The following is a 26,911-nucleotide window of genomic DNA, read 5'->3' as shown; positions in this document are numbered from 1 at the left end:
GGCATTGAAACACGGGCGACACGGTGAAGTGTCCATGTTCCAACGACAGCATGTAGACTCTGATTTCTTATGCCAATTTTCACCCAGCCCGCCCTACCTCACTTCGCCTAACGGCAGAAGAGGTGCCTTCTGCTTTTGGACAGCACGTGCCCGGTTGCATGGTCGGATAGGCGACGCGTCGATAAATACTGCCCATGTCGCAGTGACCTCTTCCTCTCTCTTCACCTCCGTCAACGTCACTCGAAGCCAGTCAAGATCTTCCACCTAACGAGCTTCGGACGTCGGTCTTCTTCCTCATTGGCATTTCCCTCCCTCGCAATATTAACCGGTCTGCAGCTCCCTACCAGTGCGCCTGGGGCTCGCACCTTGCGCCGCAGCTCATACGGGTGCTGTCCAACGTCGCGATTGGAAGCCTTCACCAGAGTCAAAGGCTGCTAAGCTTTGCCTCCAGTGACTCAAGAGCAGTTTCCGCCTGTCACAAGGTCCGCAGTGACACCGCGACAACACCACGCCAAGCATCGCAGAGGACAGTGTACAAAGCAAGCGCGTCTCCATTGCTCTCTTGCGCCAACCGGTCGCAAGCTCACCAGCGAGCCCCGCGACCCAGTCGTCGGCAGGCGCTTTACTTCGCAAGCCAGCGTCTTTTTATGCGCTTCGCACAAGATCCTCACTTCGTCACCCAACATTCGCGAACAGCCTCGCAGTAGGAGACTCACTTCCCTTCGCGGTAATTGGACCTTGAGGTAGTAAACAAAGCCTCGAGAAATTCACTTGGTAAACTTTTCTTTTTTTTTTCTCTTGGCCTACGATCCATGAACAAGCTAACCTGATAAAGCCCACCATGGCTCCAGATACTCCCTACCCGCCGTCGCCCAGCAGTCCGACAATTTCCACTCCCACGCACTCAACACTCCGCACGTCTGCGAGTGCCGAATACGTGTCGCTGGCACAGCTTCAGCAAACTTTGGAAGAGCACTCCAGGCACGGGATTTCGCACCACAGGAGCTATTCTTCCCTCCCGGCTTCCCTCAAATTAGAGCTCGGAGTTACCAACTCGAGGCCTATTACACCTGAAAACGGAGGCGTTTCCCTAGAAGGCACTCCTGAGCTCCCGTCATCCACGTTCCACGACTTCGACGACGACATGGATGCCATGCCGCAGGCAAACACTGGAGGCGGTGGCCTCGAAATGACTCTGGTGGCAGACAACGCGCCCGCCCAACTTACGCACAGGCTCAATATTGTAGATGTCCAGCTTGCCGAGAAGTCGGCGCAATTGGAGGAGAAGATGCGCGAGTATCAAGAGCTCAAGGCAGAGTACAGGGAGCTCAAACAGGAATACAAGGACATCAAGCAGGAGTACAAGGACATCAAGCAGGAATACAAGGAGTTCAAGGAGCAGAGTAAGCAGGAGTACGGCGAGCTGATGGACGTTGTCCACCACATGAGGGAAGACTTCCGCAAGGCCAATGAGGATCGCCGTATGCTTCAGGCGCACAACCTCACGCTGCAGAATGAGATCCTGTTGCTCCAAGGGGACATGCGCTTCGTATTGCGCAATCAAGAGCCTACACCTGCCTCGACCGGCAAGAAGTTGACCCCTCAGGCCAAGCTCTCGGTCTCGACGGATGTTGATATCACTCCGACTCCCAGCAAGGCCATTCTTGCAAAGACTTCTCCTGCGCACAGTGGCTTGGTTCCAGTCTCAGATTCGGCAAGCACTCCCTCTTCGCGCCCTAAGGCAAGCAATTCGTTCAACCCTGGTTTCGGAACTCATGGACCGCTCAACACAAGCCCAGCACTCCGCGAGCGCGCTTCGTTCTATCAGCCCAGCCGCTTCGACGACCCTTTCCAGCAATCTCCGGTCCAGACCCCGCTGTCTAGCAAGTCTTCTATGGTGTCTTTGTCTTCGGCCTCGCACCCATCTTCTGAGAACCTGCATGCCACTCCTTCCAAGTCCCGCCCGACTTCCAAGGCGCTCAGCTCCACCAACTGGAGACAGCCTCGCTCGCAGCCCTCGCAGCCTCAGCTGGCAAGCCACCCCCAGTCTCCCGAGCGTGCCGACCTCCTCCTCCAGGACGCCCGCAACCAGTACACGCAGCTGCTGGCCAAGATCGAGACATGGGCCGACGTCTTCTGCGGCACCATCCACACCTCTGTCCGCTCCAAGGAGCAGCGCGCCGCGGAAATGGTCAAGACGCTGGGCTCGCTCGTGGGCAACTTCGACCTGGAGAAGATCTTCAACAAGCTCGAGTTCCGCACGCTGCTCGTCACGGCCTACGCCAACCGCCGCGTCTTCGAGCGCCTCTTCGCCGACGACGTCGTCCTCGAGCGCTTCGGCGCCGAGACCGTCGCCCGCCTGCTCGAACTCAACGAGCTCGAGGCCGACACGCCGCCGCGCGACCCGGCCCGGCACCGCGAGATCGCGTCCGACAAGGCTCAGCTCATGCGCGCTGCTTTCTCCGCTCCGGGCGCCTGGCGCGCTGCTGAGGCGAAGGCGACGGCTGCGGACTTGTGCAACGTTCTCAGCCCCATCATCCCCATCTCCGAGCGCGCTAGCGGCGTGAGGCAGATGGAGGGCTTGGTCGAGGAGGCGATTCGTGTGGTTGGTGCTCTGCGTGGCATCCCGGCTCGCTCCTGGCACTTGGCTTTCGACGCGGCTGGCTCGAGGGTCAGCCTGGCTACCATGAGCGTGCGCGGCTCCGTCGAGTCTCGTCAGAGTGGTGGTGGTGGTGGTGGTGGTGGTGGTGCTTCTTTGGAGGAGGACCACGCTGTGATGCTGGGCGTCACGCCGCACCTGGTGTCCAAGCTGTGGACGCCCGGTGGGGTGGCGCCCGAGGAGCTCGTGAAGGCAGAGGTGCTCACTCACCCCGTCGGCAGGAGCTTCTTCGCCCAGCACTAGTGCTGAAGCGTTTTGCTGCCGAGTTTCGAGTTAGTCTGGCTTTCGGGAAATTTCCCTTTTACTTCTTCTCCATAGGATAGGAGAAACTCTGGGTAGATACGATACAATTGAGAGAGAGAAATTTCTGCTCTGATTCTTGTTTGTGGCTTGTGAATTGATACTCCTTGCGACACTAGTACGGCATCTTTTGAGGGGCCTACCTCTACCATGCCCGCTTTAGGAAATCCGCGGGCTTATGAATGTATCCCGATTCTTGTTCAGATGACCACTGGCACTGCTAGTACCGTGATTACGATGCTGTCGCTGGCGCCTTCACATATGAGGGCATGCATGGCGGAGAAGAAATGCGGGAACTAGGCAGAATCAAACCAAAGACATAATGTCTTGCGTAAGTTAATACCTTAGGAATCGTTCATGGGAAGCTATGCAAAACCTGCGGGGCTTTGTCAAAAGACACACCTTGAAGAAACTCTTCATTGCTTGAAGTGTTGATATGTGGGGGCTTACGAATGTTTTCTTCTAATCAAGCACGACCATCCCGCACACAGCTTGACTGCTCGATGCTTGACTCCACAATTATAACATGGCCTGGGAGGCTCTCCTGATCTTCCGATGCCGTCGATTCATGTTTCTGCAGTCGGCTCCCGCCCATGGCCCTATTCGTGAGGTGAATCTCGTCCTCCTCCTCCACCAGTTTCAACGCCCCGTCTCCGCTCCCAAACCCGAACCTCGAACCACCGTAGCTAGAGCCTCTCTGCCCTGCATGGCCACCGGACCTCCACGGCGTATCGCTGCTCCCCGAGCGCTGACCGGTGCGGTCCGAACTGTGGCTGCGTTCCGCCGACGACATTCTCTCACGGAGACTTCTGAATAGCGGACGGAGATTGGGTAGGCACGCCGAGAGAATTCCGATAGACGGCTCGACGGACGACCAGATGAACACTGGTCCCATCAGCCATGTGACGTCGACCGTCTTGATGAAGACTGCAAGGTAGTATATCCGGACTATGCTAGCAATGCAGACGCTGCATGGTAGTGATATCAGCAAAGAAATACGTACACCTTGCGCACTGTGGGCTGAATGAATGGAAAGGAATAGGGGTCACTTACAAACTTCCAAGCAGCATGATTCCGCACACAGCCGCCTTTTTCCTTGTCGACATCTGAAGCTTGAGGATCTGCGGTATAGGGATCGTCAGGATAATGACGTCGTTGACCATGTTGATAATACCGAGAGCAAGATAGAAGGTGTTGACATCGATGCAGTGCCCCTCGGCTCCGTGGAATTGGTTCCAGTAGTATGTGATCGGGCTGCAGCAGTTTCCCATAGTGACCCAGATGATGATGGGGTAGGCGCTGGAAAGGAATCCTCCCACGAGGAGGGAAATTTTGAACGCCAGGTCGTTGCTAGTAAAGACTCGGTGGTAGAAGAAGAGGATTGATATCTTGATTGACGAGACTGTCGCCGCGTAGACGAAGGTGTAGCCGTAGAGGATCTAAGGACAGGGGTAAGCGGGTTAGGATTCTAAGGCTCAAGCCGACGTACCTGTATAATCAACACAAGGCTAGACATTTCCACTGTCCAGATGTGTTTGCCGGCGCCGTAGTGTCCTCCTTGTGCTGCATCAGCAAAGATATGTACTCATTTTTACGACACAAACAACCTACCTGCTATGCTCAGGCCAGCCGTTGCGTACACGAAAATCTAACTCACAGTCAGCCATTCCGCCAATTTGGACACTGACCATCTAGCATACCAACGACGCAAGGATGATGTAGTCATCCGCTTTCAAGCCTACATGCTGGAACTTTCTAGCCATCAACCTGAGGGCCACGGCAATTGAAGCAATCAGGATTAGGATGATGACGGCCGCATTGTCCGCGCGAGTGCGGCTCTCTGCTAGATCGACATTGTCAGGCGGATCACCAAAGGCCACGAGGATCAACGGGTCCATTGTCAGCCTGCATGGGAGTCAGCCACGAAGTTTCCCAGGGAGAGGGAGGTCTGCTGGGGGATGCTGCACCGTGCGGCACCCTCGCATTTTTGTCGAGATCCTATGGCCCCCAGGACCTTGTGGCGATGTCGACCGCGTCCGCGGGCCTCAGTATGTGTTAGGTACACGGAGCATAAGATAGTCGTAGCATAGCATGGATCGCGCTTGAACGGCATGGGTAATTGCCCAAAAAGGGAGGTGTCCCGTTGGGGTGGTTCCAGTTGCTCGGATACTCGCACCAACGCAAGTCAGCTCCTCCTTTAAGCACCACTTCTTCGTGGTGTCGCAGAATGCAGTGTTGTGAACTCGGTCAGCTATTAGTCTTCTTGATTTTCTCATTCCACATTGCACAGAGCAATCTTTCGCAGGTGACTAGGGCAATGTCGGATGTCTTGGGGCCCCTGCGAGTGCTGTGCCGCAAGAAAGATTCTAGCACCAACAACGAACCCAGTCGCCCCACAACTAATCGTCCCATACCTACATCACGGAAATGTGCTGTGATAAAAAGCCCTCCTGCCCGGAATCGGCTTTCTCTCTTACCGAGGGATATTGCAGCCGTAGGCCAGCGTTTGTTTTTTGCACATATCATGAGTAGTTGAAGCTATCGTCCGGACGCAAATGTCGAATTAACAATTATACATGCACATCCGGACGACGGCTTTGACTGCCCCTGTAAGTCGAATAATTCCTCACAAATGTTAAAAATCACTCATCCTGGAGAGCCGTTGTTACCCCCTGTTCCAAGGCCCTGCAGTTCTTCGCACCTGCCTTCGGCTGTAGTGCCCCGGTGTATGCGGCGTGGAACCGCACCCCCCACCTCCGCGGGCTGTTGGGAGGAGTAAAGAAGCGGTATATATTTGTGCCTATTTATCATTAAGATTAACTGCAGTCTTTCTTCCAACTCCTTGCCTATTTATCTTCGTTAGAATCAAGCCAAACGCGTGCAATGGGTTCACTGCAGGACGACAGCGTACCGGACCTCACGCCACTCGAGCGTATAGGCCCAAAGGGGTACCTCCGCTATGTCTTCCCCTTCCAGCTCCCGGATAACTACGACATGGAGGAAGCAGCCCGAGTGCTAAGAGCGGGATACAGCGCCACCAAAAAGCAACTTCCAGTTCTCGCGTGCGAGGCGGTGCTGGACACGGAATGGAACCAAGCGGGCGTGATGAAGCTGAAGAAGATGGCAGACGGAGAGATCGAAGACATCGTCGTGAGGGATCTCCGGGGGCCCAGGGCCTTTCCGATGGGGTATGCGGAGCTGAAGGAGAAGGGGTTCCCGGTGGCGGCGTTCGAGGCGGACGTCGTGTGTCGGCGGAGCGTGTGGCCGACGGCCGGAGAGAGGCTTCCCATCTCGTTGGTGCAAGCGAACTTTATCTCTGGCGGATTGATCCTCTCATGGTGCATCCTGCACATGGTCGGCGACGGGAAAACCTTCTACACGTGGACGCAGGTGTGGGCGAGGGAGTGCCAGCGCGCCCAGCGCGCCGACCTGCCGCCGGTGGACCTTCCTGCCGCCCTGTTCGACGACAGGGAACTGCTCATGAAGAGCAGCGGCCGCAACGCCGGGCGCTTGGAAGACCACCCGGAGTACACGCTGCTCCCCTTCACGCCGCCGGGCGCGCCGCCCAAGATGATGGCGACCAACCACCGCGGCCAGGTCTTCTACCTCTCCAAGGCCGCCCTCGAGGCACTCAAGGCCGAAGCGTCGCCGGCGAATTCCACGCAGTCCTCGGCGCAGAAGTGGATCTCGACGAACGATGCCGTGTCAGCGCTGCTGTGGCGCACCGTCATGGCCGTGCAGTTCCCGCTGGACCGGCTTGAGGGCGACCCCGTGTCGGTCTTCAACATCGCCATCGACGGCCGGCTGCGTACGAATCCGCCAGTGCACGAACGGACACTGGGCTGCTTCCTCGAGTATGTGGGAATCAAACTACCGATCCGGCGGATGCTGAAATCCTTGAACCTGGCGGATATCGCCGTCGAGATTCGGAAGGCGATCCAGAAGGCGGATAAAGACTTCACCGACGATGTGACTGCCTTGATTGAGAAGTTGGACGATGTCGATCGGCTGGTGCCGACGGCCTTTTTGGACGTTCCGGGATTCAATTGCGTGCAAAGCTCTTGGATCAATTTTGCACTGTACGACCTTGATTGGGGCAACGCCTTGGGTGGCCGGATTGAGGCCGTCAGGTCGCCAGACGTTGGTGTGCTGAATGGCCTCCAGGTGGTGCTCCCGGTTCTGCCAGACGGCGGTCTAGAGATCTTGATGGGCGTGGAGGAAAGCTGCCTCCATAGGTTGATGCATGACCCGCTGTGGACACGGTATGCGGAGGCAAGGTGAAGCGTAGAAATCGTGTAGAGGGATCGAGTATAGCCCACAGATTATACAGAGCCTTAGATTATTCGACATATGTGGGTAGCTGAAGCTATCGTCCGGACGTGTATGTAGAAATTTTAATTCCACATTCAAATCCGTATGATAGCTTCAAATACCCATACATGTTCTTTTCCGTCGTGAAAAAAAGAGGAAGGAAGAGCTGAAGCATACTTACGTTATGTTCCAAAGCCCTGCCATTCTTTGAGCTAGCTATTGGCTGCTGCACCCCTCTGTAGAACCGCTGTCAATCGGGTAGACGGATCGAGGACAGCCCACGAGTGGTGGATGTCAATACAAAGAATAGCAGAACCTTGGTTTATTCGACTTATGGGGGTAGCTGAGGCTATCGTCCGGACGTAAATGTACAATTATTAATTAGACATTCACGTCCAGACGATAGCTTCAACTACCCGCGTAAGTCGAATTAGAAATTATACACGTACGTTCAGATGATAGCTCTAACTGCCCACGATATGAGAAATTTTCTTCTTCTTTTTTTTTCCCCATAAAAACCAGCATATGTAGGTAGTTGAAGCCATCGTCCGGACATGGATGTACAATTATTAATTCGACATTTGAATCCGGACGATAGCTTCAACTACCTGCGATATGAGACATTTTCCTTTTTCTTCCCCCCCTTTTTTTTTTCAAAAAAACCAGCATATGTGGGTAGTTGAAGCTATCGTCCGGACGTGAATGTAAAGTTATTAATTCGACATTTTCGTCCGGACGATAGCTTCAGCTACCCACGATATGAGACATTTTCCTTCTTTTTTTCTTCTTCTCATAAACGCCAACATATGTGGGTAGTTGAAGCTATCGTCCGGACGTGAATGTACAATAAATAATTAGACATTCTCGTCCGGACGATAGCTTCAACTACCCACATAAGTCGAATAATTTCTCGCAAATGTTGTGAAAATCATATCCTTTTGACATAGAGAAATTGGGTCCTCTGCGTTCACCTTCAGGTAGGCTGCGTCACGGAGGTGGTTCGACTAGTCCCCATGACCAGAAATTGCGGCCCACTGGCTCCACTAGGTATACGACGGTGCCGTGATCCTTGATTTGGACGGCGTCCAAAGTCGGTACGGCGCTGGATAGGCTTTGTGGTTGACGCGCTGCAGATTTGGCCGTTGAGGTGTGGTGGCTCTAAGCTCGCCCAATCGTCATTGTGCAGATGCGATTACCTGGGGATCCGCCCGTGTCTTGGGCGAATTACCACGGGTGCCGGTGGCTTATGGCGGCGGGCTTGGCTCGTCTGATCTCTCGCGAGGAGCGCCACCATCTCGAGGCGTCCGGGGACGAGTCGCGGCATGGCGTGAGGGCAGAGGCGCTGTTGCGGGCGGGCTGGGGTGTGGGGGAAGTGCGGGCGAACGCGGGACGACACAAGCAGGCATTTCTCCGTCTCTCCGCCGCCATCATCGTCACTCCAAGCCGCCTCCAATGCTGCCGATAAGCCTCCCGCTGGCGCTCCGCCTCTAGGCACCATGCTGCTCTCGGTCCTCGTCGACAAAGCATGTGCACACCATCAATTCGCATCGTCAGAGCCGGCGCCAGGCCCTCTACGCTGAAACCTCCCTCATGCCGCCACCGAGCTCGCTGCTTCCACGACTACTTCGTCACCCATCTCCCCTCGTCGTCGCTGCATCCTGACCAGCTCTCCTCCGCCGGCCCGGGCCACAAGCTTCCCCGCGACAAGTCAACCCCCCACACCCAAGGCGACGACAGCAGGCTGCCTGCCGCTGCTCCGCCCTTCAAAGGCGCCCGCGAGACCACCGTTGTGCGCATCCCTCTGCGCAGCGCAAAGCACCACTTCGGCGTCTCCGTGTCGCGCGGCCAGCGTCCCTACAACGAAGATGCCTTCCAGGCCGGCACCATCGAGATCCCAGCCTTCGCAAAGAGGCAGCCCATTTCGTTGACCCGCAGCAAAAGGAAGCTGTCCGAGAACACATCGGCAGACAGCGCCAGCGGGGACCCGCAGGTCTTCTATTTCGGCATCTTTGATGGCCATGGTGGCAACGAGTGCAGCGACTTCTTGCGGGAGCGCCTGCACGAGTACCTGGAGGACAGCACCCGGCTGTTCGAACTCAAGAGCAGCCTCCCCCAAAAAACCAGCCTTAGCGACCCCGACACCTCAGAAGGCACTCCGCCCACCAGCCGCGAGAGCCTCGAAGCCATCGACACCCACACGCCTCCAGGCACCGAGCCCGCGAGAATACCAGACACCGCGAGCGGGGAGGCACCGCCGAGCGGGAGAAGTGACACAACCCCGCCCCCAGACGGAGCCAAACCGGTGAAGCAGTCAGAGAACGTACCAAAGGCACTGCAACTCGAGCGGGAGATTGTCGTTTCATGGCGCGAGCTTGTTGGTGGCTACTTCAAGCGCTTCAAGCCCGACTTCTTCTCCACATCAGCCGGCGGCAAGGGCCATACACTGGAAAGAGAAGTGGTCCAGCACCGCCAATTGCAACACACAAACATCTCGGATGATGTCAGCGAAGGAGTCGGCATCGAAACGGTGCTGACCTACGCCTTTCTGAAAGCCGACTTCGATTTCGTTTCGGCACAGGTCAACAAAGCCGACGAGGACCTCGTGGAAGCAGACCGCGCAATCAACGACGAAGACATCCTGGAACGCCCATCTCATGCTGGCAAGAGGATCGGCGGACCGAAGCGTTTCAAGGGAGGCAGCACGTGCAGCATTGCTCTGATCTCTACCCCAACGCCAGCACCCTATTGGACCCCCGGCTCTGCATCCACCATAGTCACGGCGCACGTAGGAGACACGCGCATCATCCTCTGCAATACGGCGACGGGCCAGCCAATCCCATTGACGTCCAACCACCACCCATCGCTGCCGTCAGAAGAACAACGGCTGCGAAGATACGCGGCAGCGTTCGCAACGGACTCATTTGGAGAAGAGCGCATCTTTGGCCTCGCCAATACGCGCGCCTTTGGCGACATGCACTCGAAGCGCGTGGGCGTCTCTGCCGAGCCAGAGATCCGGCGGATCGAGCTTGCGCCGGCAGAGTACTCGTTCATGGTCATGGTCTCGGACGGCGTGTCCGGCACGCTCAGCGACCAGGAGATCGTGGACATCGTGAAGGATGCGCGGACGCCGGAGCAGGGGGCGCGCGATGTAGTCAGCTTCGCAACCGAAGTGTCGCGCGATGGCGATAACGCAACGGCTCTCGTGGTGCGCCTCGGGGGATGGGAACGGCGAAGTGAGGGAGGGCTTGGCAGTCTCGGCACCAAAGAGCTGCGCGACTGGAGAAGGAAGGAAGCGGAGGATCCACGCAGCGGACGCAGGTAATGTAGATACGTGGGCGCAAACGGTTGGACTGGGGCTGGCGGGGAGAGCACAGGGACACGCTGGAGGCGGGGAAAGCGCACGTATGTAATGGCTAGAGCCGCACGACATGTGTATACAAATAGCGCAGGCACCGCACCACGCTGCAGAGCCGCGTAGGGCAGCGCTGGTGGGCGCGCTCGGGCTGCTGGGCGGCGCCGGCCAGGCTGGCTGCGTGCTCGCACCCAGGGCGTGGAAAATGACGAGCCGGGGGTTCTTCGGAGCGGATCGTTGCCCCTCTAACACTGCATGATTTGCTTCTCGACGGCGCCTGCCAGACACAACAATCCATTCCACCTGCTCCTCTCTCCCTCGCGTTTGCTCGGCTGTTCTCATACGCCGTCCTCCTACGGGCTGTTTTCTTTGTCCGCATCCTCGCTCTCTTCCCGTGCCGGCTTGCCTGGTGCCAAAGCGCAACAAGGCAACCTTTCACGTGTTTTGATTTCGCTTGCTCATCTCTACGCAACGACGCCCAAACCACCACCAACAAGGCGCCGCACCCGCAGGCACGCCCGCCGCTCAGCACTCTAGACCGCCCTCCATCCCCAAGCTCCCGCCTAGTTCCAATCTTAGCGCGCCAGCATGGACGTCAACCAGGTGCTTGAGGGGACGCTGTCTCCAGGTACGTTGCGCTGAGCCTGGTACCTCAACCCAAACATCCGCCACTGACTGCTGCGAACAGACGCCACGATCCGTACCAATGCCGAGCAGCAGCTCACCCAGGCCGCTGAGGCCGACTTCGTACGTTTCCGCCCGCCTGCGGCCTTCCCGCCCTGTGCCCCGCCTGAGACGAGCAATTTTGCTGACCGCGTGGAATCCAGTCCGGCTACCTCACCACCCTCGCTACAGAACTCGCCAACGAGCAGGCGCAACCGCACATCCGGACCGCCGCCGCCCTAGCCCTCAAGAACGCCTTCTCCGCGCGCGAGTACACCAGGTTACGGGAGGTCCAGGCACGGTGGGTGGGCCAGCCTGAGGCGATCAGGACCCAGGTGAAGAACCTTGCTCTGCAGACCCTGGCCTCCAGCGATGGCCGTGCAGGAGGCTCCGCCGCACAGTTCATCGCCGCCATCGCCGCCATCGAGATCCCCCAGAACATGTGGCCGGAGTTGATGCCCGCCCTGGTGGACAATGTGGGCAAGGGCGCGGATCACCAGAAGCAGGCATCGCTGACGACGATCGGCTTTATCTGCGACACCGATGAGAGCGAGCTCCGCGAAAGCCTTGCACACCACTCCAATGCTATTCTCACCGCCGTCGTTCAGGGTGCACGGAAGGAGGAAACCAACCCCGATGTGCGAAATGCCGCCATTTCTGCACTCAGCGACTCCCTCGAATTCGTGCGCACCAACTTCGAGAACGAGGGTGAGCGGAACTACATTATGCAGGTCATCTGCGAAGCCACCCAGGCCGAGGACACCCGTATCCAGCAGGGCGCATACGGCTGCTTGAACAGGATCATGGGCCTGTACTACGACAAGATGAGCTTCTACATGGAGAAGGCCCTGTTCGGCCTTACCATCCAGGGCATGAAGAGCGACGAGGAGGATGTTGCTAAGCTCGCCATTGAGTTCTGGTGCACCGTTTGCGAGGAGGAAATTTCAATTGAGGATGACAACGCTCAGGTGAGAAGCAATTGCTCGACTGTCACGCTAGTGTATAAGAAGACTAACTCCGAGGAAAAGGCCAACGCAGAGGGCTCAACCGAGCTCCGCGAGTACTTCAACTTCGCTCGTGTTGCAACCCAGGAGGTCGTCCCTGTTCTTCTCGAGCTCCTGTCCAAGCAGGATGAAGATGCCGACGATAACGAGTACAACGTCTCCCGTGCCTCCTACCAGTGTCTCCAGCTCTGGGCGCAGACCGTCGGTAGCGCAGTTGTGCCGCATGTTCTTACTTTTGTTGAGAAGAACTTGCGTGCAGAGGACTGGCACTTCCGTGACGCTGCTGTCTCCGCTTTCGGTGCTATCATGGAGGGCCCCGAGGAGAAGATGCTGGACCCTCTGGTCAAGCAGGCTCTGCCGGTCCTGATCGGCATGATGGAGGACCCTATCATTCACGTCAGGGACTCAACTGCCTACGCCTTGGGCCGTATTTGCGAAACTTGCGCCGAGTCGATCGATGCCGCTACCCACCTCCAACCCCTCATTTCCTCCCTCTTCGCCGGTCTTGCAAGCCACCCCAAGATGGCTTCTTCCTGCTGCTGGGCGCTCATGAACCTTGCAGACCGCTTCGCCGGTGCACCTGGCTGCCAGACTAATGCTCTGTCTGCTCACTTCCAGGCTAGCGTAACGCACCTTCTGCAGGTCACCGAGAGGTATGCTCTTCCCAGACATGATATAAGTATATCCGAGCTAACAGACGTGTAGGGCCGATGCCGACAACCAGCTGCGCACTGCCGCGTACGAGGTCCTGAACTCATTTGTCATGAACTCTGCCAACGACAGCCTTGGTATGGTCGGCCACCTGTCCAACGTCATCCTGGAGCGCCTGGAGAAGACTGTTCCCATGCAACAACAAGTTGTCAGCATTGAGGATAAGATGACCCTTGAAGAGATGCAAACCAGCTTGACCAGCGTCGTCATGGTAAGGATATCGTTACTGTTACACATAAAGAATCAACTGACGTCGTCTGCAGGCAATCGTCCAGAGACTCGAGGTTGAGATCAAGCCCCAGGCTGATCGCATCATGCAGGTTCTCCTGCAGCTGCTTTCGACTACCGGTGGCAAGTCCAGTGTGCCCGACGCTGTTCTAGCCGCCATCGGCTCGCTCGCCAATGCCCTGGAGGAGGACTTCCTGAAGTACATGGAGGCCTTCTCGCCCTACCTGTACAACGCCCTTGGTAACCAGGAGGAGCCCGCCATCTGCTCTATGGCTATCGGTCTTGTTAGCGACATTACTCGTTCTCTCAACGAGAAGGTTCAGCCTTACTGCGATGCCTTTATGAACTACCTCCTTAACAACCTGAGGAGCCCTACTCTTGGCAACCAGTTCAAGCCTGCTATCCTGCAGTGCTTCGGCGATATCGCTCACGCCATCGGCGGCCACTTCGAGACTTACCTTTCGGTTGTTGCTCAGGTCTTGATCCAGGCTTCGCAGGTCAACTTTAATCAGGACACCTCGTTCGAGATGCTCGACTACGTTGTTTCGCTCCGTGAGGGCATCATGGATGCTTGGGACGGTGCTATCATGTCCATGAAACTTGGTGGCAAGCGTATGTTATATTCCACAACCTTTTTACTTCCAAGGGATGCACTGCTAACTTATCACAGAGAGCCTTCTTGTGCCCTACGTTGAGCCCATCTTCGCTCTCCTTCACACTGTTCACACTGATGCCAACCGCACTGAGGCATTGATGCGTTCTTCTATGGGTGTCATTGGGTACGTCTCTGTAAAAATGTGACTGGGTGATCTGAGCTGACGTAAACTAGTGACCTTGCTGACACCTTCCCGAATGGCGAATTTGCCGAGCTGTTCCGTTCTGAGTGGATCATGGCTATGGCCAGGGAGACCAAGGCCAACAAGGACTTCTCGCCGCGCACAATCGACACTGCCCGCTGGGCCCGCGAGCAGATCAAGCGTCAAATCGGTACGTCACACAACTTCCATGCCCCAGCTGCGCAACGGGTCCCCTTCAATAGCCGCCAGGCTGTTGTTGAGGTAGAAGGGACGATCTGGGAAAATTGCAATGATATTCTACCATTTACTAGGTGTCATACTAACATATTTGATCCAAACAGGCGGCGCTTCCGGTCAGATGGCTTGAACGGCATGATCACGAGCTCAAACCGGGAATCCTGCATGACACTGCAGCTAAACAAGCAGCAGATGTCCCAATGCCAAGATTCCCGAACCACCGACATTGGAGAAGAGCGGCGAAAGTCCGACGTCTGTGAAGAGTCGAAGCGCATGGCAGTCGTTCAAGCCGGCTCGACGTGCGGCCACGTTCGAATAGCGATGCGGATGAACTCTCCCGGACGGATGGCGACTACGGCACTAGTCAAGTCGATTGGCATGCGTCTCATCTCTTCTCACCGAGTCAGTCTTCGATGTATTCGCAGACGCCCCCTCCACACCGATACATGCACTCACCCCCAACACACATACCACAAGCACCCGCCCGAAGCCCTTGCTCACGTTCAAGCACGCACTTACGGAATCCCCCATTCACCACACTCGAAAGAAGTCATGTATGCCCCTGGATCATGTAAGGAGGATTTGGCGAACAAAGAGTCGGATCACTCCACCTCTCCCCCTAGCCTTTTCTATTTCATACACACCTTAGTCATCGAATTATGATTCCCCAAGACACCCTCAAAATCATGTAGTCCCCGAGCTTTCCCTTCATGTACCCCATTTTCTCTCCGGCGTCCGTAATCATCAGACTGGGAGAACTGTGTTTGCTTCTCGTTTTGGTGGTCCGGATTTTTCTTCCCTCGCCCACGCAGCCTGGATACTATTATTTTACCGCCTCTACTCAACCGATTTCAACCGGGTTGAGAGGTCTTTCCGGGCTTTCTCCTTCCGTCGTCCACGTTGTAAGCCGGTATTGCAAGATACGGCGGTTATGAGATGGAGGTCTCCACCGGAACTGTGCTCACGCCCGTCTTTCTTGACCTCTTTTTTCTCCCAAGACGATGACGAATTCGCTTTTCGGAAAATGGGATGGATGATGGATGGATGGATGTGCACACACACGAACACGCTTTGACTTTGTGGGGAAACGCACCAAGAGATCAAGCATTGCTTGACCGGATAGAAGTTAGCGGAGCTTAGCGGAGTGAATTGCAAGTACATACTTCAAATATGTCTCCCCTCCAACCTGTCTCGTGGCACGCAGTTGACCTTGGTGGTGAGCGGATGATGACTATGACGGGTGCAATCCTGAGGTTAATTGACGGATGCGGTGCGAATGGAACCCGATTTGACGATCACCCAAATCACGAGCAAATAGGAAAATAACGAGTCGTATGAAAGGGAATGACGTATGGCGAGGACAGTCAATCCCGCAGTTATCCGGTGTGCGCTGTCTTTCTTGGGCGACGTAAGTGCGTTTTGGGTCGGTGAGACAACAAACGCCATCGCATGCATGATGTTGTGTACCCTCAAACTTTTCTTTCCAGTGGAAAAAACTTGGGTCACCCGTTTTTCTCATTCTTTCCTCCTTTGAGACTGAGTTTACCCAGCGGAGCGGACACCTGCGTCATACGCGGCGTGAAAGATGCGGTTAGTGCATTTGGTAACGAGGAGGCAAACAGACATGTGTATGTACACAGTTCTGTAAGGGTGTGTGGAGTTATGAAGACAAGAGAATTTGTTTGGGCAGGATGCAGCAGATTCGTTTGCTATTGGCGAGTACTGACTACAGTATTTCGTGTGTCCATGATACGACATTCATGCCCCATGCAACAAGTCCTGTGCCTCGATGTTTGAATAGGCGAGAAACGACATCCAACCAAAATGGCTGACCGAGTGGAGCAGGGTTCATCGTCGAGGATCACAAGCAGATGGCTGAGGCGATCATCCACCAAGATGTCCGTCATCTCCTTTATGACTAACTATTTGCCTTTCTTCTTTTGCAACCCACGCAAGACCCCTGCTTCTTTAAAACGATTCTCAGCTCTGCAGCGATGCGCCACAGCTTTCCCGGGGTTAGTATTGGGGCATTACACATCCCAGACGGACGGAATGTGGGGGAGACTTCTAAAGCGGTGACTAGCGGCGGTCCTGAGCGATATTGGTTGCAGACAGGAGAGAATATGCGCAGGACTTTCGCCTTCCTGACGGTGTTTTGACTGCTTTGACCTTGATGGTATGGTAGGGAAACGAGAACACCAAAAGGAAAAAAAAAAAAAAAGAGAGAGAGAGAGAAAGCAAATGTACGGGGAGGGATGCATCGTGCAGAAATTAGTACTACCGTGGTCGAGTCGGAGGAGGATTAATCTATCTTGAAACGGAGGGATGTGAAAGGATGGCAGCTGTCATCATCAGCACAAAAGTCAGGCACGCTCAGAGACGCGATTCGGCGCTCTTCATCAGCTCTACTATATTCGGAATGTTACACACAAAAGGGAGGTTGGCATTACTTGTGGAAAAAGAGAAGGGGAGTAGTGGGATTTGACTCAAAAGGACAGGGTTGGGTGTTTGTTTGGGGCGGACGACGGTAATGCAAAACGAGACAGCCGGAGCTGGGGTCTGTTCCGGCGACGGAGAGAAGGGCGAAGAAAATGTTTGAGAGCGGTGGGCGGGAGGGGATGGTTGGCGGAGCGAGGTTGCCGGCGGACTCGGCCTCTTTTTTGGCTGCATAGGCGGGCGCTTGCAGCCTGGCTTCTCGCTCCTTCACCGGAGTCTGTACAACACGACGTGACGGCTGCGGGCGGGGCTTGGTGACGGACGTGCCGTGGGCAGCGGCAAAGGCACTGGCCGGCGCCGCGTCGACTTGTGCACTGTGAAACACGAGCCGCCATCACCATCCCCGTCCCGGCCGTTTGCCGCCCGCGCCTCCGCCGCGAAACGCCAGGGCCGGGAGACACGGCGAGAGAAAAAAATCGCTTCCCTCCAGCTGGGTCTCGCTGTGAACCCATCACGTAGATCTGGGGAGCACCCGGGAAATGCTTAATACCCAGGTGATGCGCCGCTAGCCATGCCCGACTTCCTTCTTTGTCTCGCCCTTGCTCCTTCCTCCCCACACTTTGCATCTTCCTCTTCTTTTCTGCGAGGCGTGCCTCGAACCTTCCTGTTTACGCGGTCGACCCGCTGGACTTCTTACCTTCCTTTCGTTAGATTTTCTCTTCTTTAGACCTGCCGTTCCTTTGCGCAGAATTTCCAAAAGCACTCAACCTTCTTCTGCAAAGTTGCCCGCCATGCTCGCCGCCTCTCACTTGCTCCTTGCCCTCGCAGGCTTGACTGCTGTGCAGGCCCACATGCAGCTCGAGTATCCGCCGCCCTTCAACGCAAGTAACAACCCGCACCGCACCACCGAAGCCGACAACATCTACGTCTATCCTATGGGTTGCTGTGGCAGGGAGGACACAAAGGCCATCTGTCGCGGCTATCTCGACCTTCTCGGTACTCCCGACGGTGCTCCAGTCGCTACCTGGGCTGCTGGCTCCAAGGTCACCTGGAACATCACTGGTGACCCCAAGTTCACTCTAAACGATCTTGGTGGTAGGTGCCCATCCTCATTCTGCAGTTTCTGCAGCTGACGAGCCTTTCTGCTAGGAACTCACTATGGCGGCTCTTGTCAAGTTGCCTTCTCCGTCGACAAAGGCAAGACTTTCAAGGTTGCTGCTTCATATGAGGGTAACTGTCCGCACCGCAATTCCGGGCTCGAATCCGGCCAAGACTTCGAAATGACTGTTCCTCGGGAGATGCCTACTGGCGAAGCTCTCTTCGCCTGGACTTGGATCAACCGCGAGCAGGTCAGTCACTGTACTGTGCCACTAGATCTACACGTAATTGACTGCCATATAGGAGTTCACCATGAACTGTGCTGCCGTGACAATCACCAACGACGACGATGACGGTGATAGTGGCACCTCTTCTTCCACTTCCCCTTCTTCCGCTCCAGCTACCTCTGCTGCCTATGGGCCCTCAACCCCAATCCCTGTCCAATCAACTCCTCAGCCTGTACCCACACCCTCTTCCTCCTCGGGCCCGACAGTCAACGGTTCCCCTAAGCAGTTCTCGCTTGAATGGTGCAGCTGCGACTGCGAAACTGCCTCAACAAGCACCGACGAAGAAGATGCCTATGAAGCCAGTGGCTGCTCCTGCAAATGCTGGAAGAAGCCTCAATCTATCTCCAAGCGCGCCACTGACTCCTCTCACCTATCACGCCACCTCCATCGCCGCGTCGCATCCAACTTCGAAGCCAGCAGGCAGCAGCGCCGCTCACTGGCCGAGCAGCACCAGGGAGTCGATGCCACGCTTAAGCTGAAGGAGAAGCGTGCAGCTGCCTGGGCCGCGCGTGCTGATCTATTCATCCCCGATCCCATCTGGCATGACTGCAAGCTGCCGTTGACGAGTGCTGAGCTTAAGTATCCAAGTCCTGGTGACGAGCTCGTCGAAGGCGACGGCGAGTATCCGCTTGAGCTGCCGGCGACGGCAGATTGCGTGAGCGATCAGTCAGGCTGAATCTGGCCAGCCCTTGACTTTTCCGCACCTCAGTCGCTCCTACAACCTTTGGTGTCTGCTTTCTCACGATTTCCATACCGGGAAATTTTCTTTCAGCGTTCAGCCCCTTTGATATGCATGTACATTCTCCCTTCGTCGACGTTTTTCGCCGCGGAGAGGTTGCACTGCGCAGCCATTACATTTTGATTGTTTTCTGTTCTTCTTCAATATGATTAGCATGTACACGACAGAGAGATATGATTAGCATGACCTTGGAGTTTTGTTACCGTTTTCTTTTCTTACTCTGCATTGTACCCGATTGGCTCCGTTTCTTCGCTTCATTGTCCTTCCAAAGAATACTTGGACATATTTCTCCTTCTAGATGAGGAATCGCTAAGCGTTATACTTGTCAACGCCGCCTGTAGCGCGTGACTTGTAGTTGAACAAAAATCAAAAAGATTTTGTACTAAGTGGCTGTAACTTTGTGGGATATCACTGTGTGATCCGCTGAACATTTTGAGGCAACAGATCGCTCACTCCTTTCTACGTCATCTCCTTAAACATGTGGATGCATTTACGGAGTCACAAGTACACGCATATGGCGTTCAGCAAAGACCCCGCAAATTTCCACCCCACCCTCGTGTATGCGGTTGCCAATTTCAATTTCAAATTTCACGACGCTCTTTTTATCCCATGAAAGTTCGTTGTGGGGTCAAACGAGATGTTGTGTGTTGGAAACGGGTACGAGGAGCTAACATCACTTGCCACACTGTTGTCCATGAACTTAGAATCTTGCATCATTATTGCCGCTTCAAGACGGAAATCACACGATAGTGAAATCTCAAACAAATCTCGCATATCTTGCCACGTTTTGCTCATGCCAGTTTGCATTGGAGAATCGCAGAAGGAAGACTATAAGCTTATTTTCCACACTCCATTACGTTGCATTTGAAATCCGTTTTGTTTTTCCGTAGAAAAAATCAATACATTTCTACACTTAGACTTCAAAGATATATCACCTTCCCTAGGAGATGTAAAATAGTATGAAAATTTATGCCTGGCTACATGCATGATAAATCCTTGCTGAGAAAGATTTCCATCCCTTTGCCTTACTACAGAACTCAAAAATTTCACCAACCACCAACGCCGAAGCTCTCTTCTCTAGGCTCAGAAAAAAAGAAAATTGGTACCCAATGCCAATGCTAATGCCCCTCCGTAAAGAAATGCCTGAGAACTTTTTTTTCTGTTGAATCGTAAGTCATCCCATCGTCATCGCTCAATCGCTTCAATTACTCCTCCTTGTAGCAGCAAAAAAATACTGGGACTGGTGGTCCCTTTACAACTTCTCAAACTTTCTCTTCGTCCCCCTTTTTTCATCTCTATTCCCGCTAACGGCGGCGTGTGGGATGATGATTTCAATCATCGTACAGGTCCATTCCGCCGTCAGCGTCCTCCAACTCCTCGATCGCATCGTCATCGTCGTACATGTCCTCGTCTTCCGAGCCCTCGCTGTCGGTGTGGTTGGGCAGGACCTGGACGTGTCCGTTCTCGAGGACGACCCTGGCCGTCTCGCCGTCACGGATGGCGCCGCGCAGGATGAGCACGGCGAGGCGGTTGAGGACCTCCTTCTCGATGAGGCGGGCGAGCGGGCGGGCGCCGTAGGCCGGACTGTAGCCGGCGGAGCCCAGGTAGTCGCGTACTTCCATCGACATGTCGATGTTGACGTTGCGGCCGTTCTGGGCCAGGCGCTTCTGCACCTCGGAGACGCGCAGGTCAACGATCTTGCGGATCTCGCGCTTGGTGAGGCGGTTGAAGATGACGAGCGAGCTGATGCGGTTGAGGAACTCGGGCAGGAAGTAGTTGCGCAGCGCGCCCATGACCATTTCCTTGGTGGTCGGGTCGATGCGGCCGTCGGGCGCGTTGGGCCGGGCGAGGTACTCGGCGCCCAGGTTGGATGTCATGACGACGATGCAGTTGCGCGCGTCGACGATGCGGCCTTGGCCGTCGGTGATGCGGCCGTCGTCCATGAGCTGAAGGAGCACCGTCAGGACTTCCTTGGCCGCCTTCTCGACCTCGTCGAAGAGCAGGATGGAGAAGGGCCGGCGCCGGAGTGCCTCGGTCAGCTGGCCGCCTGCATCGTGACCGACGTAGCCGGGCGGTGCGCCGATCATACGCGACAGCGAGTGCCGCTCCTGGTACTCGGACATATCGAAGCGGATCATGGCCTTCGGGTCATCGAAGAGGAATTCGGCGAGGGCCTTGGTGAGCAGCGTCTTACCGGTACCGGAAGGACCGCAGAAGAGGAAGCTGGGCGGCTGGTTCGGATTGGCGAGACCAGACCGCTGCAGACGGATGGCGTTGGCGACCGAGGTGACGGCCTCCTTCTGGCCGACGACGACTTTGCCGAGATGCCTCTCCATGTTGAGCAGCTTATCCTTCTCCGTGGTCTTGAGACGGGTGACGGGGATGCCAGTCCAGCGGGCGACAATTTCTTGGATCTGATCTGGCCCGACGGCATCGGTGAGCAGAGACTGCCCGTCATTGTCTGATTTGTACATCTCAGCGTCGGCCTTCGCTTTGGCCTTCTCCAGGCTGGCAATACGTTGCTCGACATCAGGAATGGCGTAGTATTGGAGATCCGAAGCAGTCGATAGGTCGCCGATACGTTCAGCTTCTGCGCGCTTGACCTTGAGTTGGTCGAGTTTGATCTTGGCTTCCTGGATGTCCCTGCCGCGCTCCTTTTCCTTCTCGTACTTCTCGCGCAGCGGCTTCAGCTCCTCCTCAACGTTGGCGGCTTCAGCCTTCGCTTCGCGGAGACGAGCCTGGGCAGCCTCGTCCTTCTCGCGTTCGAGGGCGTGAATTTCGATTTGAAGCTGGCGGAGCTTCCGTTCCAAGTTGTCGAGAGCTTCGGGCTGAGACTCGCGAGTCACGCGGACGGCTGCTGCGGCCTCGTCAATAAGGTCGACAGCGGAGTCGGGCAGACGGCGCTGAGTGAGATAGCGCGCAGCAAGTGATGCGGCGCTGACGATTGCTCCATCAAGGATCGTAACACCGTGATGAGTTTCGTATCTCTCCTTCAGACCACGAAGGATGGAGACGGTCTCGGGAATGGTTGGCTCCTTGACTAGAACTTGTTGGAAACGACGCTCGAATGCCTGGTCCTTCTCAATGTACTTCCTGTACTCGCCAAGAGTGGTTGCACCGATACAGTGCAGCTGGCCTCTAGCGAGCATAGGCTTGAGCAGGTTTGCGGCATCCATTCCACCCTCGCCGCTGGATCCAGCGCCCATGAGCAGATGGATCTCATCGACGAAGAGCACGATCATTTCTTTAGAGTCTTCAATCTCCTTCAAGACACCCTTCATGCGTTCCTCAAACTCTCCGCGGTACTTGCTGCCGGCAACCAGAGCGCCGACGTCAAGCGAAAGCAGCTTGCAGGCAGCCAAATTGGCGGGCACATCTGCGTTGACAATTCGGAGAGCCAGGCCTTCAACGACGGTCGTCTTACCGACACCAGGCTCACCGATGAGGACGGGGTTGTTCTTGGTGCGTCTCGAAAGGATGCGGATCACTCGCCTGATCTCCTCCTCACGGCCAATGACAGGATCGATCTTGCCTTCTCTTGCCATTGACGTCATGTCGATGGTGAACTTCTTGAGGTTCTCGTTCTCCTCTTCCGAATCGGCCGTCTTGGAGTCGACGCGCCTCGAGCCTCTGATCTGCTGGATTGCCTGGTCGACTAGGTCCGGCTTGGGGATGTTGGCCTCGGCGAGACATCTTTGGATGGTGCTATCCTGGACCAGCGACTGGATAAGGTGATCGACGGCGACATAGCTGTCCTTCTGGGTCTTTTGCAGCTTTCCTGCGGCCTGTAGGACTTTGGAGAAGGACGGCGACAGCGAGATGTGGTCGGGCGGCGGGTCTTGGCTAGGCAAGCGCACTAGGGCTTTCTTCAGCGCTCTGTCCAGCAGCTGAGGATCGCCGTGAGCGCGCTCGACGACTTGCTTGAAGAGCGGTGTGGGGTCGCCGGGGCCATTTTGCTGGTCCTTGGACATGTCCGGCGGCGGGTCGATGAGGGCGACGGCGAGATGGAGGGGTAATAGTTGCGAGTGAGAGTATTGTTGTGCGAGTTCTTGGGCGTCGTTCAGAGCCTTGGAGGCCCTGTCGGTGAATTGCATGCCAGAAGTCATTGTGAGTGTGGGGTATCAAACAGTAGAAACAAAGAGAGAAAAGTGTGCGGTTGTTTGTGTTGTGTTGTTTGAAACTTGATTGTGTGAAGTCAGGCAGCAGCTAGGTAGAGGGGTCATTTATGTTTGGGCGGCTGCGACTGCCAGAAGAAACTGGGCAGCGGGCGAGGCTTCTCGAAGTGATTGGACAGAGCTCGAGGGTGCCAGCATCATCCCGCGTGAGAGCGAAGCTTCCCGACGCTTCCAAGCCCTTCGGCGCCGAACCGGCGATCCCGAGACGTCATTGCGGCTTACATAAGGTGATCGTTGCTTATCGATATGCTTGATGCGGCTTAGCGTTTCCGCGCCCCGCGCCTGTCATAGCTCGCGGGCCGGGGTAGCTCTGCGCCAATCTCACGATACTAGCGCCGCCGAAGGGACGAGAACACCATATCTGCAGTGCGGATCCCCTAAACCCTATTGCTATGACGCATGGTTGCTGGGTTTCTGAGTAGTGGCGCGCACGGTCACCAAGTGGGGAACTGGAGAATACTCGAGCATCAATGACCAGATTGTTGCTTCCACGCTGTCGTTGCAACATTTTGCCATGCCACCCACCCGCCGGAATCCGCCGGCCTCTAGATCGCTATGCACTCATCCTCACGATGCTATTATGATTTACAAAAGAGAAAGTGCCCGGAGCACTTGGGGGGTATACTGCTGCTGGGGACTGGGGAGGATAACGAACGTGGGGAAATCTCGGGCTTTGTTGCGTGTTTCGAAAGAGAAAGAAATCTCCAGGAGCATCGGAAAGTGAAATGCCATTCTCCTTGGCCCCGCAATGTTCCACACTTATCCTTGCCTTTGCTTGTAGGCTAGCGGCGATGCTGCCTTGTGCGACCCCCTGTACGGATCGCGCACTCTTCCGCCTCGGACCACTGGTGTAGATCCCGTGCAAAACACACAGACGTATACTGACGGCAGTAGCTCAGCTTTGGGCGGAAGCCCCATGCAGCGTGCATGCTGCCACTTGGCGCAGGACTCGCATTGGATCATGAGTTGGCCGTCCCAGCCTGTCGACTGGCACACGCACCGGGTGCCCTCGCTCGACTCACTGCTTCGCTCCGTACCCGGAGTGAAAGCCGATCCTTCCGTTGCCTTGCTGCTGGGCGTCGAACTATCAAGAAACGGATCGGCCAGAGTGCCAAGCCCGAGATTCATCTTCGACACGTCCGCCGATGCTCTCCACCGCTGGTTGTGTGCTTCAAGCATCCTAGCATTAGCTGCGCTGGTCGTCTCTGATGTGCGAGTTAGCAACTTCGTCCTCTGGAACATCAATTCACTGACCCTGTCGTTTGTGCTTGGCGTCCGCCACCACCTTCTTCAACGCATCCTGAGCGCCTCCGTTATTGCCATGCCCAACCTCGCTCGCTGGTTTATCTTCTTTCCGTAGATAGCCCCCAAACGGACTGCTGATGCTGCTTCTTCTGGAGTCGTCACGAGGTTTTCTAGGCGTTGATTCCGTCGATAGTCTTCCCAACCTCTTCGAAAGATTGTCCGTGAACGAGAAAGACCGCGGGTTCTTCACCGAGTGTGGCCTTGCCGTTAGACTCGGAGTCCTCCCGTGCTTCGAAGCAGACCGCGGCAGCCCGGAAGGCACGCTGAAAGACGTGCTCCTGCTGGCTACGTAGCTTTCTCGGTCGGATTCGGAATCGCTATCGTCATCCCACAGTCCCGAATAACGGGTACGATGATCGACATGTTTCTTGTCTTCATCCCCATCTCGCACAGTTTCAGTTCTGGCTCGTCCAGACTCATCGACAATCAGACGTGTCTTCGGCCGTGGGAGCACATGTTCAGAGATTGCGGGGAGGGTCGATTGATTTGCCCGTTTCAAAGGTGAGGTTTTTCGCACAGGCGGCACGGCGCTGCTGGAATTGCCGAATGGAGTTTCACTAGGGAGAGCAGTTTTTCTCACGAATCCGGCATGCGTGTTACTTCTCTGGAGGCTAGGCTTGGAGCATGCCGCCGTGGAAACGGAAGAGGAGGCAGTACTTGTGCGGGAATGCGGCCCGCTCAGTTTCCGGGACACTTCCTTCTGCCTCTCACATTCCCTGACCTGATGCTCGTAGGGTTGTCTCCTCTCGAGTGTGGGCGCCTTCTGCGGACGCTGAGGCGAAACCCAAGTATTGCCCAAATCCGACGAGCTTCCACTAAAACTAAACAACATACTAGGGTCAACTCCCGACGTGGTCGGGACGAAAGGATCGTCCAGTATGGCCGCTCCGCTGCCCGTGATATTCTGCAGGTCGGAGGAAGTTGTTGCCAGCATGGATGGCGTTTGCGTCCAAGCATCGTCCGCCACAGCCATCGAGGCCGAATCGACACGGCTCGTGTTTGTCGGCGTAAGGCTCGGCCATTGGAACATGTTGTGGCTATTTCCAGCTGCGAAACCAAAGGGATCATCTTGGGCAGGCGCGGTATCGAAATGCATCATTTCCCCCGAGCTGCTTGGATTGAAGAAAATCCCTGCACGAGAGGGCCCGGGAGCCGTAGATGGGCCCGCATTGCTAAAGCGCGTCATCTCCGGGGTGAATTGCATGTTGGGAAAGATGGGAACGTTCGAATCCTGACCGAAATGGCTGCCAGGAATGGCTGGGGCGGAGTCTCTCCTGGAGTAGATGGTTGAGGGCGTGTTGAAGCTTAGCGGCTGGCCGTCCTGACCCCGTTTCCTCGACGACGATGCGTCCCTGGTGGGAGGGGGCGTCTGCATCTGAGAGGGATCCATGCTGCTTGCGGCCAGGGATTGTGTTGGTCTGATATTACTCTGGCCGGATTTCAACGGAGTAGGACTGGAGGCCAACCGGCGGGAGGGCTCAACCGGAGGCAGCGGCAGGTTCGGGTTCGGCGAATAGTGATTAATGTGGAATTCAGGGTCTTCGGGATCCTGGCTCTTGTGGCTGTAGGAGCTCAAGGGCCGATCACGCTCTCTCGTGCGTGGGAACAGTGGCGTCTGGGAGGGAGTCTGTTGCACATTTGCTCGCGGTGTCGACCAAGCTTCTAGAAAGTGGGACGGAAAAGAGTCCGTTCGGGGCGTTTGGAGAGACGCATCGGGGAATGTGGCGGACTTGGGCGTCGAGCTGGGGCTTGGTAAACGCCAATCTGTGACTCTGTCGACGACAGGCATGGTCAGCAGGTGGGTCGACTAAATAGAGAGCACGACGACGGGGCAGCTAGGCGGCAGCCAGGCAGCAGCAGCGGGGAGGGCGAATAAAGCTGCAACGAAGGAGCGGCTGGCGTAGAGATGAAAAATCGAGGGTCACACCAAAAAAGACGAGCAGGTCGGATACGGAAAGGCCTACCCGGACATGTGCTGCTGATCCAGATTCATGACAGAGACACCCTGCAAAGCTCCCCTCCAGCCTTCGGTCTGCTTCGTGTGTCGGGGCCCTGGGCGTGAGGGGCTGGCTCGGAGACGCAAGCGGGCGAGTCGCGTGGGCAAATATTTGTCGACCGAAGATCAGACGAGCGTCGAGCAGACCCGCAGGCGGGCAATTGGGAGGGCGGCCACGGGCGGCAGTCCGCTACAGCAAGCTGGCGTCGCGCATCAAGCGGGAGACGGGAGCGGCGGGCGTCGTGGAGCTGCGAGTCGCGGGCGGGAGCTGCTGCGCTGCGCAGCGGCGAGGCGTACGGCTGTCTCTGGTGACGTTGGAGCGCCCTGCCCCAGGAGTAAGTGAGGGCGGCCCTGTGGAGGGCCAAAATTAAGCGTCGAGCCCTGGGCAGGACGGGTGCTGGAGCTGGGGCTGGGGCGATAAGAGGCGAGGGCCGGGGCTTCAGGCGGACGGGGCGTGCATGCTGGCTGGCGGGGACGCTGAGGTTCACCTCAGAGTAAGGACGGCCATGAGAGCTGCTGTTCCTGGCGATGAAGAAAGGCACGGCAGCATGTCCTGTGCCACACATGCCTGGCCGGCCCCGATCTGCGGATCCACGCCGCTGCCCGTCTCTAT

General features: G+C 56.1%; 7 protein-coding genes across 7 annotated transcripts; 5 read left to right on the top strand and 2 right to left on the bottom strand.

Annotated features, from left to right (window-relative positions):
* Positions 1–841: 841 nt before the first annotated feature.
* On the top strand, positions 842–2,902 carry LTHEOB_2539 (Transforming acidic coiled-coil-containing protein; the record flags this gene model as incomplete). Its single annotated transcript, XM_035511362.1, has 1 exon — positions 842–2,902. One exon carries the CDS (start codon positions 842–844, stop codon positions 2,900–2,902), a length of 2,061 nt encoding a protein of 686 aa, XP_035364248.1.
* Positions 2,903–3,425: 523 nt separating this feature from the next.
* LTHEOB_2538 (Pth11-like integral membrane protein) lies at positions 3,426–5,072 on the bottom strand (the record flags this gene model as incomplete). The annotated part of the gene is made up of 6 exons (XM_035511361.1): positions 3,426–3,927; positions 4,013–4,398; positions 4,449–4,522; positions 4,571–4,607; positions 4,660–4,864; positions 5,023–5,072. The coding sequence occupies 6 exons, from the start codon at positions 5,070–5,072 to the stop codon at positions 3,426–3,428; spliced, it is 1,254 nt and encodes a 417-aa protein (XP_035364247.1).
* A 770-nt stretch (positions 5,073–5,842) lies between these two features.
* On the top strand, positions 5,843–7,240 carry LTHEOB_2537 (uncharacterized protein; the record flags this gene model as incomplete). The annotated part of the gene is made up of 1 exon (XM_035511360.1): positions 5,843–7,240. One exon carries the CDS (start codon positions 5,843–5,845, stop codon positions 7,238–7,240), a length of 1,398 nt encoding a protein of 465 aa, XP_035364246.1.
* Positions 7,241–8,795: 1,555 nt separating this feature from the next.
* On the top strand, positions 8,796–10,592 carry LTHEOB_2536 (Protein phosphatase 2C manganese/magnesium aspartate binding site; the record flags this gene model as incomplete). The annotated part of the gene is made up of 1 exon (XM_035511359.1): positions 8,796–10,592. One exon carries the CDS (start codon positions 8,796–8,798, stop codon positions 10,590–10,592), a length of 1,797 nt encoding a protein of 598 aa, XP_035364245.1.
* Positions 10,593–11,210: 618 nt separating this feature from the next.
* Positions 11,211–14,392, top strand: LTHEOB_2535 (Importin beta-1 subunit protein; the record flags this gene model as incomplete). Its single annotated transcript, XM_035511358.1, has 8 exons — positions 11,211–11,250; positions 11,311–11,369; positions 11,450–12,942; positions 12,995–13,211; positions 13,264–13,840; positions 13,899–14,007; positions 14,058–14,215; positions 14,367–14,392. 8 exons carry the CDS (start codon positions 11,211–11,213, stop codon positions 14,390–14,392), a joined length of 2,679 nt encoding a protein of 892 aa, XP_035364244.1.
* A 3,097-nt stretch (positions 14,393–17,489) lies between these two features.
* Positions 17,490–18,759, top strand: LTHEOB_2534 (Lytic polysaccharide monooxygenase; the record flags this gene model as incomplete). Its single annotated transcript, XM_035511357.1, has 3 exons — positions 17,490–17,793; positions 17,848–18,047; positions 18,100–18,759. 3 exons carry the CDS (start codon positions 17,490–17,492, stop codon positions 18,757–18,759), a joined length of 1,164 nt encoding a protein of 387 aa, XP_035364243.1.
* A 1,394-nt stretch (positions 18,760–20,153) lies between these two features.
* Positions 20,154–22,928, bottom strand: LTHEOB_2533 (Heat shock protein HSP98; the record flags this gene model as incomplete). The annotated part of the gene is made up of 1 exon (XM_035511356.1): positions 20,154–22,928. One exon carries the CDS (start codon positions 22,926–22,928, stop codon positions 20,154–20,156), a length of 2,775 nt encoding a protein of 924 aa, XP_035364242.1.
* Between the last annotated feature and the right edge of the window lie 3,983 nt (positions 22,929–26,911).

The sequence above is a fragment of the Lasiodiplodia theobromae genome (assembly GCF_012971845.1).
Source record: "Lasiodiplodia theobromae strain AM2As chromosome Unknown scaffold_6, whole genome shotgun sequence".
NCBI lineage: Eukaryota > Fungi > Ascomycota > Dothideomycetes > Botryosphaeriales > Botryosphaeriaceae > Lasiodiplodia > Lasiodiplodia theobromae.
This window is presented reverse-complemented; position numbering and strand designations above follow the sequence as displayed.